This window comes from Echinops telfairi, unplaced genomic scaffold, assembly GCF_000313985.2.
Source record: "Echinops telfairi isolate 266 unplaced genomic scaffold, ASM31398v2 ScPeMD7_1;HRSCAF=3_0, whole genome shotgun sequence".
Lineage (NCBI taxonomy): Eukaryota > Metazoa > Chordata > Mammalia > Afrosoricida > Tenrecidae > Echinops > Echinops telfairi.
Window position 1 is genome coordinate 19,235,738 of NW_022103896.1, and position 16,302 is coordinate 19,252,039.

General features: G+C 43.2%; 1 protein-coding gene across 1 annotated transcript in view; it reads right to left on the reverse strand.

The window, feature by feature from the left end:
* The window catches only part of COL14A1 (collagen type XIV alpha 1 chain), a 221,421-nt gene that overhangs the window by 103,033 nt on the left and 102,086 nt on the right, over window positions 1-16,302 (reverse strand). The window contains exons 21-23 of the mRNA XM_045287068.1: window positions 13,804-13,953; window positions 9,650-9,766; window positions 1,920-2,066 (exon numbers count right to left, since the gene is read on the reverse strand). Coding sequence (XP_045143003.1) covers window positions 1,920-2,066; window positions 9,650-9,766; window positions 13,804-13,953 — 414 coding nt within the window. The remainder of the gene's footprint in view (window positions 1-1,919; window positions 2,067-9,649; window positions 9,767-13,803; window positions 13,954-16,302) is intronic.

Consider the following 16,302-nt stretch of genomic DNA (forward strand, 5'->3'; position numbering starts at 1 on the left):
CTGGGCCGGCGTCCTCCTCACCATCACTGCTACATTTGAGCCCATTGCTGCATCCGATGTATCCATCTGTCTCCTTGTGGCAACTCCTCTTTTTTCTGATAATCTATTTCCTCAAACATGAAAAGTATGACAAAGTAGATGGTCACCAAAGTGGAAGAGAAAGACCCTCAGTGACATGGATTGGCACAGTGGCTGCAAAGAGGCCCAAGCATAGTGACAATGGTGAGGATGGTGTAAGTCTTGACAGTGTTTCAATTTGTTTTATGGGGTATCGTTCTGGATCACAACTGACGCGGCATATCCTCGAACCAACAACATGACTAGCGGGAACTCTATGGCCTTTAAAAAAGGAAAGGAGCCATACACATTGCCATCAAGCCAACTCTGACACAAAGTGACCCTGTGACCGAGCAGAACCACCCAGAGGGTTTCCACAGCTGTGCCTCTCTGAAAGCAGCCTGTCTCGTCTTCTTCCTGGGGAGCAACCAAGTGTCTGGTGTTTGAAGCCAGCACCTTGTGGTATTTTCTTACAGCAGCACTGACGGACTGAGACGGGGTTTGGAAGAAAGGGATACACTACTGATACATTCCATAACATAGGTGGACCTCCAAAACATAATGCCAAGGGAAAGGTGTCAGGTGACGCCACAGATGGCATATTATAAGATTCCATGGGTGTGCAGTGTCCAGAAAAGATGAAGTCTAAAGACAGCCAGTAGAAGATCAGGGTGAGAGGTTGGGGCAGGGACTGTAGACTGCAAACAGGCAGATAAGAAGAGACGGAGCTCACAAAAAATGCTCTCAACCAAGACTGTAGTGATGATTGCACGGTGAAACTAAAACAGACAAATCTGATGGTATGTGAATCCTCTCGCAAAATACATGAGTAAGATGGAATATTGAGCATCTAAGGGTTAAAAATAGTATCAATGATTCAGTTTATTTGATCTTCAGTCTGATTTTGAAGATCACACACATTGATGATGATGATTTTTTTCTCTGCATATGCCAGAGAGGCTGAAAGCTCTGGGTGTGCATGGCAGCCAGATCTTGCCAAAAGTCACAGACATGAGACTGGGGCGTCCAAGGGATACAACTGCCGACCATCTATCCAGACATGAATCTTCAGAGATTTCAAGTTTGAATTCAAGGTCCTGAACTGAGGCCATCAATGTCCTTCTGAATTCATTAATTTACATAGTTTGGATATTTGTGGCCTTTGGTTCAGGAAAACTTGATTCAAAGTCATTCCAAGAAGTTGACACCCTTTGTGTTCTTCTAGCACAATGAGCTCAACACTGAGCTCAAACAATTGTAAGGATGGCCCAGGCCCAGGCAGTGTTTCCTTGTGTCGTACATGAGGGTACTAGGGTTCGAAACAGACCTGGCAGCAACAGCAATGCTCTTCAGAAAACGTACAGCATCCTTGCTTTTAATTCTGTACTTTGCCTTTTCCTTTGGCGCATTAGAACTGCAAAAGTACAAAAGCCTCTTAAATAGGCAATAACTCGAGGGTCAGGGAACTGACCCACTCTGGCTCCATTCCCACCCTGGTGGCCATGGTAATGCGGCTTTGGTTTAATGTCAGAGATCAGACCTTCTCCTCCATTTCACACCCCACATACCACCAAGGTTCCTTATGGATACAAATCACAATGTAAGGCATTGTTTCCAGTGCTTCGCCATCCTATGGCCTTATGATCCCCTGTGAAATCTACATGGGGAATGAAAACGCCCCGTGGGGAGGACATCAAGAGGCCACGTGCAGTGAATTCTGGAGCTGGATAAGAGAAGTCAAACTGGTCTTACATCGTGTGCTGGGCAGCAGTAGCTAATCATTGTCTATGGGATAAGAATGTTCATCCCAAAGGAGCGGTTTAAACTGCTGCTTATTCACAGAGAGCACACACTTGACTTACGTGTTTTTTCCACGATGCTCACACCGGGTCCCTCAAGCTCCTGCAGTTTTGTATAAACGCTGATTTTATATTCTGAATCTGGCTGAAGTTGATAGAAGCAATACCTGGTTGTCCCTCCACTCACAGTGGATTCTTGCTTTTGTGTATCTGTAATAAAAAACAAATCCAAATCCAAACATAACGCACGTGAAATTTAACAACAGTCATCCGTAGAGTAGCTTCTAAAATGCTTCCCGTGCCTCACCCAGGTCATGTACCTCCAGAACAAATTATTCCTGTTCTTAAAGAGGTGATAGTTCCAATAGTGACGTTTCCAAAAGACTTAAAAAACACATTTTAAATATACAATTAAAAAATGTACTATGAAAAGACTCCAGAAACCCACCCTTTGCTGAGTGGGGAACAACATGTGTATATAATTATATGTTTACATCTTAAGTGAACTGTGGGACAAGTGTGGGCCTCAGTATGTTACTTTTTGAAAAGAAGAACTGCCCTTTATTTAATATGCATCTCCAGAGCACAGCCAATTTGACATTAAAGGCTGCATTCATTTGGCCTTGCACAACTTTCTACCTTCCGAAAGGAGGTTCAGGGAGACACCCTTCAAAGCAGTAGTCTAAAGATATAAGTGTGCAGTCATACATTGCACTGCTGAGGGAGGGAAAAAAGAGGAGTTGACACCAAAGAGCTCAAGTAGAAAGACAATGTTTTGAAAATGATGATGCCAACATATGTACAAGGTCACTTGACACAGTTGATTTATGGAGTGTTATCATATCTGTAAGAGCCCCCAATAAAATTACTTTTTCAACAGTCATTATGGGCATTCTTTGTGCTTTGTGAACTATGAGGTGGGCCTTCAAGGGTCCCTGAAGCTTCATCCCTGGATGTAGGCTGTTTTAAAACTAAGAAAAATGCAGCCTTGGGGAATCTAGAAAGTCCCCACCCTGCCTAATCCCTCCCTCTGCGCCTTTATTTTCCATTGACACTCAGGACAGCTTTCAATTACGAAGGAGATTCCTCGGCAGCCCAAGGGACCCACTTCCTGGCCTCACTGAGGAGGTACTTTCCTATAGATAAATATTAAAATAAATATCAATGTAAATAGATACCATAATTGTTGACAAGGCTAAGAGGGGAACATCTTGCTTTCAGCAGTCATCATTTCTTTAATGTGAATTTTGAAAAGGGAAACACAGAGACCCCTAGGTTTACAAAGTAAATTCACATGTGCCTTTCATTTTAAGTAGAGATGTTTTAGGGCTCTCCTAGGCCTTTGGTCCCGATGGGGAAACAGGACCTGGTGCTCAGAGACTTGGGGACGGCCATCTATGCTGTAGAGCACAATCGCCAGCCTCCTACTTCCGGAGTTCTTTTTGTTCCCCCAACGAGCTTTGGCACAAGCAGCTTATTCCCAGTCATGCCTCCTCTGTCTTTTCTCTACAACGGCCTAAGACTCAGCGCACTTGGGAGACCTGTTGACTTTCTTCATTCTCACCTCCACAGCCACACTGCTGTGGGTTCATGTACTCATGAGTCCCGGAAGATTTCCTACATGCCAGGACCTATGTTTGGGAGTTAATGCTAAAAACAACCACTGTCAACATTAAGTAAGCATTTATCAATCAATGAATCAATCAATCAGCATTTATCTAGCCCAGGCACTCTTCTGAGGATTTTACATGATCACCCCAATACTTACAATCATCTTCCACCTAAATACAAAAAACTGAGAACCAGGAAAGTTGGTGATTTACTCATGCATTAAACAGTAGAATTGAGATGTAAATTGAGAACTCAGAAGATATTGCTTTAATTTCCATTAAAATATCGCAAAAGAAGTAAATAAAATATAGTCTTTAAACGCATATCTATATAAAATATGTTACACCGTTTTATTAATAAAATGCATATGTTAATATGACTCCATTATATTATGGAATATTAATATGGATATATTAATAGTCGAAATCGCTTGAGAACTACTGAAAACTAAAAACCAAACCCACTGCCACTGAATAGATTCCAACTTATATATGGTTTCGGAGACCATAAGTATTCATGGTGGGAAACAGCCTCATCTTTCTCCCATGGGGTGGCTGGTGGTTTGAACTGCTGACTTCGCAGCTAATAGCCCAGAGCTCGCCTGATAGCTGCATCAGGGTTCCTAGAGCTGCTGTGCACCTAGGAAATCAGCAGACAAGATGACTAGCGGGGATGGAATGGGGATTCCTATCTCATCACTGCATCGGACACACCTGCCTACTTTGTGACCAATCTCCATGGGCTGTTTCATGAGCATGTTATTGTGGCTGTTAGGTGCCATGGAGTCTGTGAGTCCCGATTATTAGTCACCCAACAACAATTGCAGTGTTGTGGCCACCGTGCCGATCCAGCTTGGTGAGGGTCTGCCTCTTTGGTGTTGCTGCTCTACTTTACAAAGCATCTGGCCTTTTCCAGGCACTGGTCCCTGACCATCTGTGCTTCTGAAGAACATTCTGGTTGTACTTCCTCCTAGACCAGTGGTTCGCAACTGTCCTAATGCTGCAACCCTTGCATACAGTCCCTCATGTTTGGTGACCCCCCAACCAGAAAATTATTTTTGTTGCTACTTCAGAACTGTCATTTTGCTACCGTTAGGAATCTGGTGACCCCTGTAAAAGGGTTGTTCAACCCCCAAAGGGGTCGCAACCCACAGGACGAGAACCTAGACTGACCTGCTTGTTCTTTTGGCAGTCCAAAATATTGATACTTTCAACATTTTCATTTCAACCACTATCTCGTGAGAAATCAGCTGAAAGCTAGAATCACAGCTGCCATGGGAAGGGAAATCATGTGCATTTGTCTCTCCACCGAGCGTCCTTTGATCAATGAGCTCCCCATGAGTCAAAGTCAGCCTGATGGCAACAATCAGTCTGGGTCATTGGAAGCTACCTCTGGAAAGTTACCAGGGATTGCCCAGAAATCAATTCTAGAAACGTTTTCTTCCCTATCATTTCCTCTATATTTCATGGATACTCTTGAGGTAGCTTATAAAAGGATTTTACTGCTAAAACAAATCTACAAAAACCATCGGAAACCTGGATCAGGCACAGTAAAATTAATGGGAAACAGTACCGAGCTTACATGAATGGAGTGCTTCCATGTTGTTTTTGGCATGTCTCATTCAAGTCTAAAGGCTTGGCCTTAAAGAAAAACATGTAAACTGATCAAATGGTGGCTGATTTCCTCAACCCCTGGTGCCAAAAGGAGCAAATTACCATAATATCTTACTTAGGAGTCGAGGTAGGAGAATTCTGTGTTTGTGCATTCCTTCATAGGAAGCAAGGTAAAAGTTTTCTCTGGGTTACCATGATGATGATGACGACAACAACAACAACAACAACAACCACTAAAAATAAACCCAAACTCACAGCTGTTGAGTCTATTTCAACTCAGAGTAACCCTGCAGGACAGCGTAGAGCTGCCCCATAGAATTGCCAAGACTGCACATGTCCCTTAGTGGTTGCACAGTGCAGAGAGTATCATCAATGGCATTGAGTCACACCTGTTGAAGCTGTTGAAGTGGAGGATGTTTTGTTGTGTGATTTTTGGCTACTATTAAAAAAATAATTACATGAATAATAGTGAGTACAAGGAAGAAAAACATGTTCTAAAATGGATTGTGATAATGATTGTACAACTCTTCTTGATATTACTGAACTACTGAATTGTACGATGTGTTGGTGAAGTGCCAATAAAAAAGACAAATAAACTACTGAAACATATACATCATGACTATGTAAGGTAACGTGAATTCTTTTTAAAAGACAGTACATCTTAACAAAAGTAGACACATCTTTATGGAAATACATCTTTCTCCTAGGAAGCCGCTGGTGGGTCAACCTTTTGGTTATCAGCCAAGTGCCTCACCACTGTACAACCAGGGATCAAAGAGAAGGATGGCACCTCTGTTCCACGAATACTAACTCAGATCCACAAAGAATACTCAGGATCAAGGAAACCACTCTGCTGAAGTTTTTGCTAAAAATGAAATACTTCCACTCCCCAGGTCTCTCAAATACCTTAATCCTCAGCCATAATACCATTGCTTCATCAATTTGTAGCCTGAGAATAAGTATCACTCTACATGACCTCTTTACTGGATTCTCATCTCCACTAAGATAGGTCTTTCCCCCAATGCAGAAGTTCTCTGCCCTACTAAGTGGATACTCTGGCAGATAGGCACATCAACACCTACAGATGGAGGAAAATGTGGTGTATAATTTGAATCCTTTTCTAGGACGTTACAAAGAAGTTCTCCAGCTAAAGGAGAAGAAGACAGCACTTGAGTTTATTTGGCACGTAACCACCTGAACTTGAGGGAAAATTCTATACCCAAGTCCAGTGCCAAGTCAACTCAAAAACAGCTGGAAAGGACCGAACCTTCGAGCTTCCCCAGAATGAATGGAGACTCTCATGGGGCTCTGAGTTCCTCGGGGCCAACTGAAAGTCTGTCCCTTTGGTTTGTCCTGGAATTAACCAGGAGCCTACCATTAATTTGGCAACTGGATGGCTGACTCCAAAGCAGATTTTATTACAGTCTCTCCTGAAAGGACCTTATCCTTCTGGTGATTTTCTTCTTCTTCTTCTTCTTTCTTGGCTATGAAACAGTCGTATATTTACATAGGTAGAGTTTCCGATCCATTCCTGCCCACTCTTGGTCTTTAAGATTCGGGGAGACCTGAATAGTCCCATCAACACCCGACACCAGGGTGGGAAGTAACCACGTCTGGACACTCACTTTCTCTCAGGTACTTGGCCTCAACAACAGGCCTGTGATCCAAACTAACCTGATATGACTCAGTACTTAGACTTTTATTGCAGCTATTAAGAAAGAGAAGCTCTCTGTTCACTAAGACTGCTCTTCTAAGATGATATCATTCTGAGCCAATTTATAGAGCCTGCTGAAGAATGACGGCAGAGAAAGCAGAGCAGAGGGCTGGAGTAAAACCTAATCTTAGTGAAAGTGTTTGAGCACCTAGACCCGGAGATTCATGAAGCCAGACACTCTCAGACTTCTCACCAGACTCCCCAATAAATTAACCCTCTTGCTTGTCACTTTCCTCTGGGTTTATGTCGTTAGAAAACAAGCTGGAATAATATAACCTGGCTCGTTTCATAACAAACACTTTGAAAATCTGTATGCATTTGCCACAGTTACTAGCCACAAAAGAAGTAATTTTAGAGAAACTAATGCCCACAGAAGGCTGATCAATAGCTATGGTGACAGCATGGACTTCTTCTCAAAATACCTCCTTCACCTCAAAGTGTACATGGCCAGACTCCCACAGGGAATATATTAAAATCTTGGGGGGATTATCTAGCAAAGAGTAGGAATTTGGCACAGGCACCCATGAATGGATCACTTTGGAACATAACTTTTTTTATTTATAAATCATTTTGTTGGGGGGCTCTTACAACTCATAACAATTCATACATCAATTGTATCAAGCACATGTGTACATATGTTGTCATCATTTTCAAAACATTTTCTTTCTACTTGAGCTCTTGATATCAGCTCCTTTTTCCCCCCACCCTCCCACTCTTCTGGGGACATAAATTTCTTCCAACACAAATAAGAATCAAGTCCCATTTCTCTCTAGGGTCACCTTTGATTACAGTGGAAAGATGGACATCTCTGCAGAGGCAACATGCAACTAATGGGAGATATTACAGAGACAAAACAGCTGGGGTTCTGGGACTCATTTGCCCATGGAAGAATAATCATCCAACCACAAACGCTTCCAAGGCCCTGAATCCTGCAGGAAGGTAACCACACTTCTCTGTCCAATAAAGAGACTCATCCTCACTCTTGGGCAAAGTAAAAGACTATTTCTTGATCCAAGCTCTACAAGTTAAAAATAAATAAAAATATAAACAACTGCCTATTCTCCACGGCCCCTCCCATCCTTCCTGTTCCAAATCCTCTTTTTCTATGGTTGTGAGTCAGAAGTTGCTCTTGAATTTGGAGCCCTCGTGGCACTGTTGGTGAAGCAATGGACTGTCACCCATCAGTCAGGATCAACTCGATACCAGTGAGTTTAGTGTTTAGTTCTCTATCTGATTGATGATATTAAGTAAGACAATTGGATGTACGAGATGATGGTGAAATGAACGCAAGAGCCTCTCGGTGATGAGAAATAAATTACACAGCACTTCTGCTGACTCTATTTAAGTGACTCAGTCAAAGAGGCTTCTGGAACCCTGAATAGACAACTGAAGAGGGCCAGGCTAACTTAACGTGGAGATATGAAGAAGGTGGGGATGCTCATTTCTGCCAGCTTTCAATATGCAGATGACATAACCTGGCTTGCTGACTGGGGTGGGGGTGGGGAGGGGGGAGGGGGAAGGGACTTACCGTATATACTCGAGTACAAGCCTACTCAAATATCAGCCGAGGCACCCAATTGTACCACAAAAACTGCATGAACAATGTGCTGAAAAACTCGGCTTATACACAAGTATATACGCTATACTAATTTTTCGTTTTCTTTTTTAAACAAAAGTCACTAAATGCCAACCCTTCTAAATAAATTGTGATACAGCTAGTTGTAGAAAGATAAATCAAATATAACAAGAATGTATAGTTTTTTCTTGAATAGCTGCCTATCATTCAACTCCTTCTACTTAAGTAACCCCTAAGTCATGTTTATACAACCACTAAATCCGTGGGACTTGTCCTGACTTTCTCTTCCGTAGGGTTTATTCTGATTAAAGCTACTCCCAGATGTTTAGCCTACATCATTCTGAAAGGATTCTCTCCTCACACGCAGGGGTTTAAGCAAATAGTGGCTTAGCATCTCTATCCACACAAGGTCTTGGCTCAAGTTAGCAGGGATTTCTTCGACCCCTCCTCAGCTCGTATTAAAAAGGGCGCATATTTGCAATTGCTTTCTACTTTTAGGGATTGAAGCCAAAGCAGTATTTCGGGGTTTTGAATGTGGTTATCATGGGGGATATTGCCGCTGTTGACAGGTGCCATCAAGTCTTCTCTGATTTCTTGGATGCAAATGCTTTCCCCAGTTTCTCCAAGCTCCATCCACCCAGAATCCTACAAGACCTGTGCTATTAACAGTTGGGGAAATGGCTATTTGGAGAAGTTAAGTAATTTGTTTAGCCAGCCAGTCTGACTCCATATTCAGTATTATTAACTATCACAATAGCATGCCTCCAAAATTAGAAGGTTCTAATCTAACATGACTCACGGACTCCTTGCAGTGATGACTATAAGACTTCGATGTACACAAGTTTGGGAGCCTTGGTGACTTCTTGGTAGAATTCTCGCTTTCCACACAGGGAACTTTAGTTAGATTCCCCACCAATGCACTTCATGTGCAACAAACACCTGCTCCTAGTTGAAGGTCGGTGTGTTGCTGTGACCCTGAACAGATGCCCCAGGAACTTCCAGACTAAGACAAACTAGAAAGAATGGCCTGATGTTCTACTTCCAAATGCTCAGTCAATGGAAGCTCTGTGGATCCCAGTGGTCCGTCCACCACCAAGCATTCAGATGGGGCAGACCGAGCAGCATTTACTTCCATTATGCAAGGAGTCACTATGAGTTGGGAGGCTGTCTCGGCAGAAGCCAACAACCACCACAAAAATTACAAAGAAATGATTTGCCAATTATTTGACACACACACACACACACACCCCCAAAAAAATCAGTGATGGAGCGTGCTTACCTTGAAGGGATTCTAAAACTACCCTGTAGGCTGTGGCGTGTCGGTGCAATTGCCAATGGGCACACATGCTGGTCATTTCAATCTGGCCAGCTTGGAGATTGGTCACGTCCAGGGACACTACAGCGAAACAGAAACACAACCCTTAAACACAATACACACTGCTACAAATATCTGCAAGTATGAAATGAACTTAAGCATTAAAAAAAACAAAACCAATCCTGTTCAACGCACCCTACTCTAAGTAGAGTCTAAAGCACGACACCCATCAACTCCCAAGAAATTGCTGTACAGAATGATGACCAAAGAGAGCAGGCTGCCAAAGTGTACATGGAGCGTAGCGCCACAGCACAAAGGTCAGACGCGGTGGCTGGTGAACTGATGGGTGACTTCCACCTTCCTTCATTATTTATTAGTGTCTGCTGAATATTCCACAACATTATTTCATTTTACCAGGAAAAATTAATCGATTATGCAATTAGCCACCCCTGAACAAAGAAGTAATTGCATGGGCTTACGCAAGAGGACTGAATATAGCCCCAACAGAAACACCAGGAGTAGCTTCAAAAGAATTGATCTTTAAAACACGACTGAACGAGAAAGAACAAATAATGAGAACATCTAGAAATAACAAGGTCTACTCAGGTAATAAAAAAATATATAAAGGCCTATGCAAATGTTCTTAGTAAGTAATCTTAAGACAGTGTGAGATGCAAAAATGATAACAAAAAAGAAAATATTTGGGGGGGGAGTTATAAAAGTACTGCCTCTCCAAGACAGTAAAGAGTGTCTCGTTTGTCTCCACTGAGAAGGTGATAATATTTACTTTCCCTGATGGCCGATCACAACTTCCATCCATTCCATTTTTCCTTATTTCTCATTCAGCAACACCACAAAAACCCTGCTTAACATTATTTTAAGGTGGTTATAATAATATAGTCAACTCCTTTGATTTAGGCTATTCATTTCTATTATATAAAAAAGGGAAAAACTTATTTTATTAAGGCCAATCAAACAACTCCTGCTCAGGGCCCTACACCCCATAAAAGGAGAAATCAGTCATGATTCTTCTAACTACACTAAATAAAATGTGCTTTCATTTCATTTATTTGCAGTGGTGTCCGTTTTCAGTTTGCTTGAGCGCGTTTCAAAAACAGCCTCATCGAAAGTGTGCTTGAAAGATAAAAATATGAAACAATACAGCAAGCTCCATCTTTTCTAATATGTTTGCAAGGCTCGACATGGTTACTAAAGGAGAGAGGAGAGATGGTTGCAGAGAAAAGAGGACAGAAAGAAGAGACAACAATGAGTGGGTGACAAGAAGCCGATAGAGAATGCGGGAGAAAGAGAAGGGGGCACACAGAAAGGGGAACCTAGAGAGGAGAATAAAGATGAACTGCAGGCAGAGAGAAGGGATGGGGGGTGGGAGGAAGTACGCAGAGGGTCTTCATTGGTATTCGCCAAGGAAGGATTGGCCACTTGAAGGTTACAGTCATGCCAGGAAGTCTATCACTTCAACAGACACTGATCTGTTGAACAAGATCAAAGCCACTGGACCAGAAGCTTTGCAGATGTGTTGAAGACAAACTTTTAGATTAAATGCATTCAGGGTCTACACTGCAAAGTATTCCATGAAAGGGATCTTTCAAGAAGCTTCCTGAAGGGCTGATGCTATGTGAAATCTGGGATCATGGTCTGTCTGAGTTAATATTTGTTTTAGCGCTTGCCTGAAACTATTGATCGTGGGAATGATCAGATGAGGGAGGAGACTGAAATAGAAAGTGCAGAAAACAGTTACTCCAATAATAATATTCCCGGGGTGTTTGTTATCTGCTAGGCAGTTCACAGCCATCTCTCTTTAATTCTCACAACCAGGCCGTACACTAGGTGTCCTTCTCTGCGTTTAAGAGTTGGGTCCTAAATCTCAGCTCCAACTTAAGAACAATTCGTTCTTACATCATGGCCCTACTCGATTCTTGTGCTCAGGAAGGGAAAACAGAAGATACGAGTGCGATAGCAAAATGTGGCAAAGAAATTAGACGGTGCCCAGCTCTCAGATAAAATAGTGTCTCAGGTCTTAAAGGCTTGTCTCCTAACAAGCAGCCATCTAAGTGAGATGTCAACTAAGTCCACATGGAAGAAGCACACCATCATCACTCACTGATGCAAATCATATAATCCGAAGTCCAAGGAAGGATTAGTATCCTAGCCTACATTGTGAGAATCTGGTTTGCAGAAGGCCACGATGACAGTGGGAGCCCGAGATTCATTTGTGGGAACGACATAGGAAATAAGCCTCCAGTGAACTCCCTCTGTCTGAAATCGAGGGATGGGAGGAAAGCAGTAACAGAACAGAGTGCACTGGAGAGATGAGTATAGAAGATCAAAGGCATAACTCAGACTTGAACAGTTAAAACTTTGTCAATTAATCCCCCTCGGATGCATGCTGGACCTGATCTGGTTTTCAGCTTTTCTGTATTTGTGTTTTACTTTGTTTTTGTTTGTTCATATTAAGGTGTATCTCAGAGGTATTATGTCATTGGAGGTCACCCTCTTGAAGTTGTTATATGTTTTTCTGTGTTTTTGTATACGAAACCCAGGATTGATGAACCTATAGGGACAGCAAGTAGAATAAGGATTCTGGGGTGATGGGGAACAGTGGTGGTGGGAGGGTAAAAGGAACACAATGCCAAGAAGTCCAGGAAGGAAAAGAATGTTTGGAAACTGATTGTGGCAGCAATTGCACACTTCTGCTTGACATGATTGAATTATGGAATGGTATGATATATGGATTAACTCCCAGCTAGACCAGAGGATGGACACTGGTACAGATAGGAACTGGAAACACAGGGAATCCAGGGCGGATGATCCCTTCAGGGCCAATGGTGTGAGTGGCAATTCTGGGAGGGTAGAGGGAGAGTGGGTAGGAAAGAGGGAACCGATTACAAGGATCAATATGTGACCTCCTCCCTGGGGGATGGACAACAGAAAAGTGGGTGAAGGAAGATGTTGGACAAGACAAGATATGACAAAATAATAATTTATAAATTATCAAGGGCTCATGAGGGAGGTGGGAGGGAGGAGGGAGGGGAAAAATGAGGATCCGATGCCAGGGGCTTAAGTGGAGAGCAAATGTTTTGAGAATGAAGAGGGCAATGAATGTACAAATGTGCTTTACACAATGGATGGATGTATGGATTGTGATAAGAGTCGTATGTGCCCCTAATAAAACTATTTTAAAAAAATAAAATAAAATTTTAAAAATGAAAATGAGTTGGAGAAACGTGGCCTCAGAGAGGTTGAGAACATTGCTCAAGGTGATGGTTGCAACACACTCCGGCGTGTTCCCTCATTCCACCGGGACTACTGTTCCCAAAGAGCAGGATGAACTGTTTCTATTGGTGATTCGTGTATTACCTTCACTGGGGATTCGAAGTATACCTGTAGGGTTACTACATGGATGTTTTAAGATATATACGTGACAAAGCAGAGCATTTACTCAAAGAAATGTCTTAAACAGATGCTCTGAAGGCCGGATACACATCAGGGATATGGAAGGTTCATGCTGAAGTCTGAAAAACATTGCATTCTGACATGAGTGTTGCAGAGAAGTGGTGTATGCCAATGGGAAATCCCAGATGGTGGGCAGACAGCACGAAAACCCATAAAAGAGTTGAGGACAAAGTCCTTACAGTGGTGCACGTACTATTTATGGACCGTGTGTGTGTGTGTGTGTGTGTGTGTGTGTGTGTGCACGCACACACATGTATGTGTGCAGAAAGGGTGAAGGAAGGGCACTGAGAAAGACAAACTTCCCGCTCATCCCATTGCAACTAACGTTGGCCTCCTAAGCCACAGGCTGGTTGGAAATTTTCACCTCATTTGAAAATTCCCAACAACGACTTTCCAGAAGGAAATCCTATCTGCCAGCACAGAGTCTCTTTGAATGCCAGGTGCTGACATCCCGCCTGCCCACCAGGAACCCTAAGTTCAGCCCCAAGCCAAGAGCACACTTCTCTTTCCACCCAGCACCATCCAGAAAGGGTAGCGGCCAGGAGGAGAAACACCCGCTGCCAGATGGAAGCAGAGGTTGAGTTACAGTAAAAACAAAGCGGCAAAACCACACGTGGGGCTGAGAGAACAGAGATGGGCCTTACAGGTTTTCACCACGCCTGTCAGAGCATCACTGAAGCCTGAGGCCTGGGAGGCAAATACTTTCACGTTGTAGTCCATCCCACTGAGGAGATTTGTGATAAGAATGGTGTTGATGTCGGCTCCCACGAACGTTTCCAGGGTTGGCCCAGGAACTAAAGAAGGGAGAGAGTGCATTTTAGTTACAGTAGAATATGCAAAATTGGACGCACTCTTGACGAAGAGTAGACTTACTCAACTGTGTTTTAGTTGCCCGGGGCTACACAGCAGGAAAACAACAGGGCTCAGGTTTGAACTCTAGGTAGGTGAAGAACCTACTTACCTGACTGCCTTGCTAGAGGGTTTTTAAGTAACCGAGTTCTTTGCTCAGATATTTCTTTCCGTGTGCTTACTCAGAGAAGTCGTCTACCTCGAAGCCCCTGTCATGTGGAGGCTTCCCAGGAGAACCGCTAAGCTGCCGTAGGTCACTGGGGCACTTGGCAAATTGAATCCATCATTTTCCATTGCCATTTTTTTGGACACCCTGCTTGTCCTCAGCAGACACACAAAATGGTGGGACCAGTAGGCTTTTCATGGACAACATCTTGCCCTACGGGACTGCGGGAGGGCTACAGATCTGTCACCAGGGCAGTGTCATCCATACTTTCGAAAACGAGACAAATGACACTCTTACTCCAAGTCCCCTGACCAGCTGGCTTTGTCAGGCCTTTTCCCTGCACCTCTGTTTCAGTCCAGGCGGGTCCTGGATGAAACACTGGAAATACTCCTGGCCAAGGAAAATCCGCCTCTTTCTTTCAATCTTCCAAAGTTCTGAGTGAGCAGCAAGTTTCTAAAATACTTCTATGTTCCTCCAGAAGCCCCCTTCCAATCATTGATTTTGTAAATTTGTGTAATTGTGTATATCCCTATATTATCTGCACAAAGATTTTTCCCATGCCCCGAATGCTGAGAATGACTAATCATGCAAATGGTGGCATACAATTTTCTTTCTTAGCCTTGGCACTGTGGACATCTGGGGCTAGGTCCTCACTTCTTGGGAAAACAAGATGAACTGTGGACTGCTGGATGCTTAGAACCACCCACTTTATATCCGACTCATTCCCACCCCCAAGTTATGACCATCAACAGTACCTCCAAACATTGCCCAAGTCCACTGAGCAGCCTATCACAGATGAAGAACCACTGGCCTAAGAGATAGCTTTGGCCTCTGGATAAGTTGAGCCAAAGAACAAATTCAGCATGGCCAGCTAGCACACTCACAGAGACCTGGGGCGCAAAACAAAGAGACTAAAAATCAGCCGTGAATCCCAAGCCCTACATCTAGAGCAGGCTAATGAATCCCAAGTTGAGTATTGCTCTTTCCTTTGCCTGGTTAGTTGGGATGTTGGTTTGAACAAATGGTAGGTGTGGGTCTTTGAGTCCTATCTTCATGAAGACGAAGACTTCATGGACCTTGGAACCTAAAGGTTGGAAACCATTCCAGGCGCAAGAGCAGCATCTCTAAGATATGAAAATAATAATATTTTGTCATTTATCAAGGGGTCACAAGGGTGGGAGAGGGGAAGGGAAAAAGAGGAGCTGATACCAAGGGCTCAAATAGAAACTAAATGTTTAGAAAATAATGATGGCAACATATGTACAAATATGCTCGATACAATTGATGGATGGATAAGAGGTGCAAGAGCCCCCAATAAAATGATCTTTAAAAGGAAAAGAGCAGCATCTCAAACGATAGACGGAGATGAATGGAGATTTGTGTGGACAACATGTGTTTTTAGTGTGGCCCCCAAACAACATTTTTGGGTAAACTGAGGGAAATAATTTGACAACCCCTTCCAGAAGTTGTGCTTAAGGCCCAGATCTAGAAAACTGAGAAGAACCTCATGATGTCTACTTGACATGCCAACAGCCATGTACAAAATTATACATGTTTCGGAAACACTCAAACATTCAGACCTATTTAAATGTCCACAAAAGTGCTAAGTTTCTGGAGATGACATCGTTACAACAGTTGCTCCAAACACAGGACCTCCTCACCACTGGGAAATGGGCCAGGGGTGCAACTCCCCCCATTTGGGCCACGTGCCTGTCCTTGAAGGGAAAGAGAGGGGAGAGGACCCTCCCGATCAAGCTGACTGAGAAACTGGTGGGGAAAAGTTTCGATTACCTCAACCCTAGAGCATTGACCAGTTTTATCTTCCTGACATGATTTCCAAAATGTGGAGACAGAGTTTAGTCAATGGGATTTTTCCAACAACCCAAGAAAAAGCAGCAGAAGACTGAGAAATTAGAGGCTCTGGATGTTTAGATCTTATGTACACATTGAGCCATACAGCATCTGATTCCAATAGAGCCAGGAGTCCCTCCGATCGGTTCCTTACACATGTGTGGCTGTGTTGCTGAGGTGTAAACCAAGTTCATTATTTGCTTGTTCACTTGCCCCAGCACGGTGTATACATCGGGGTTGTCATTCTGACGATCTTACTAGAAATCCCCCCCCCGCC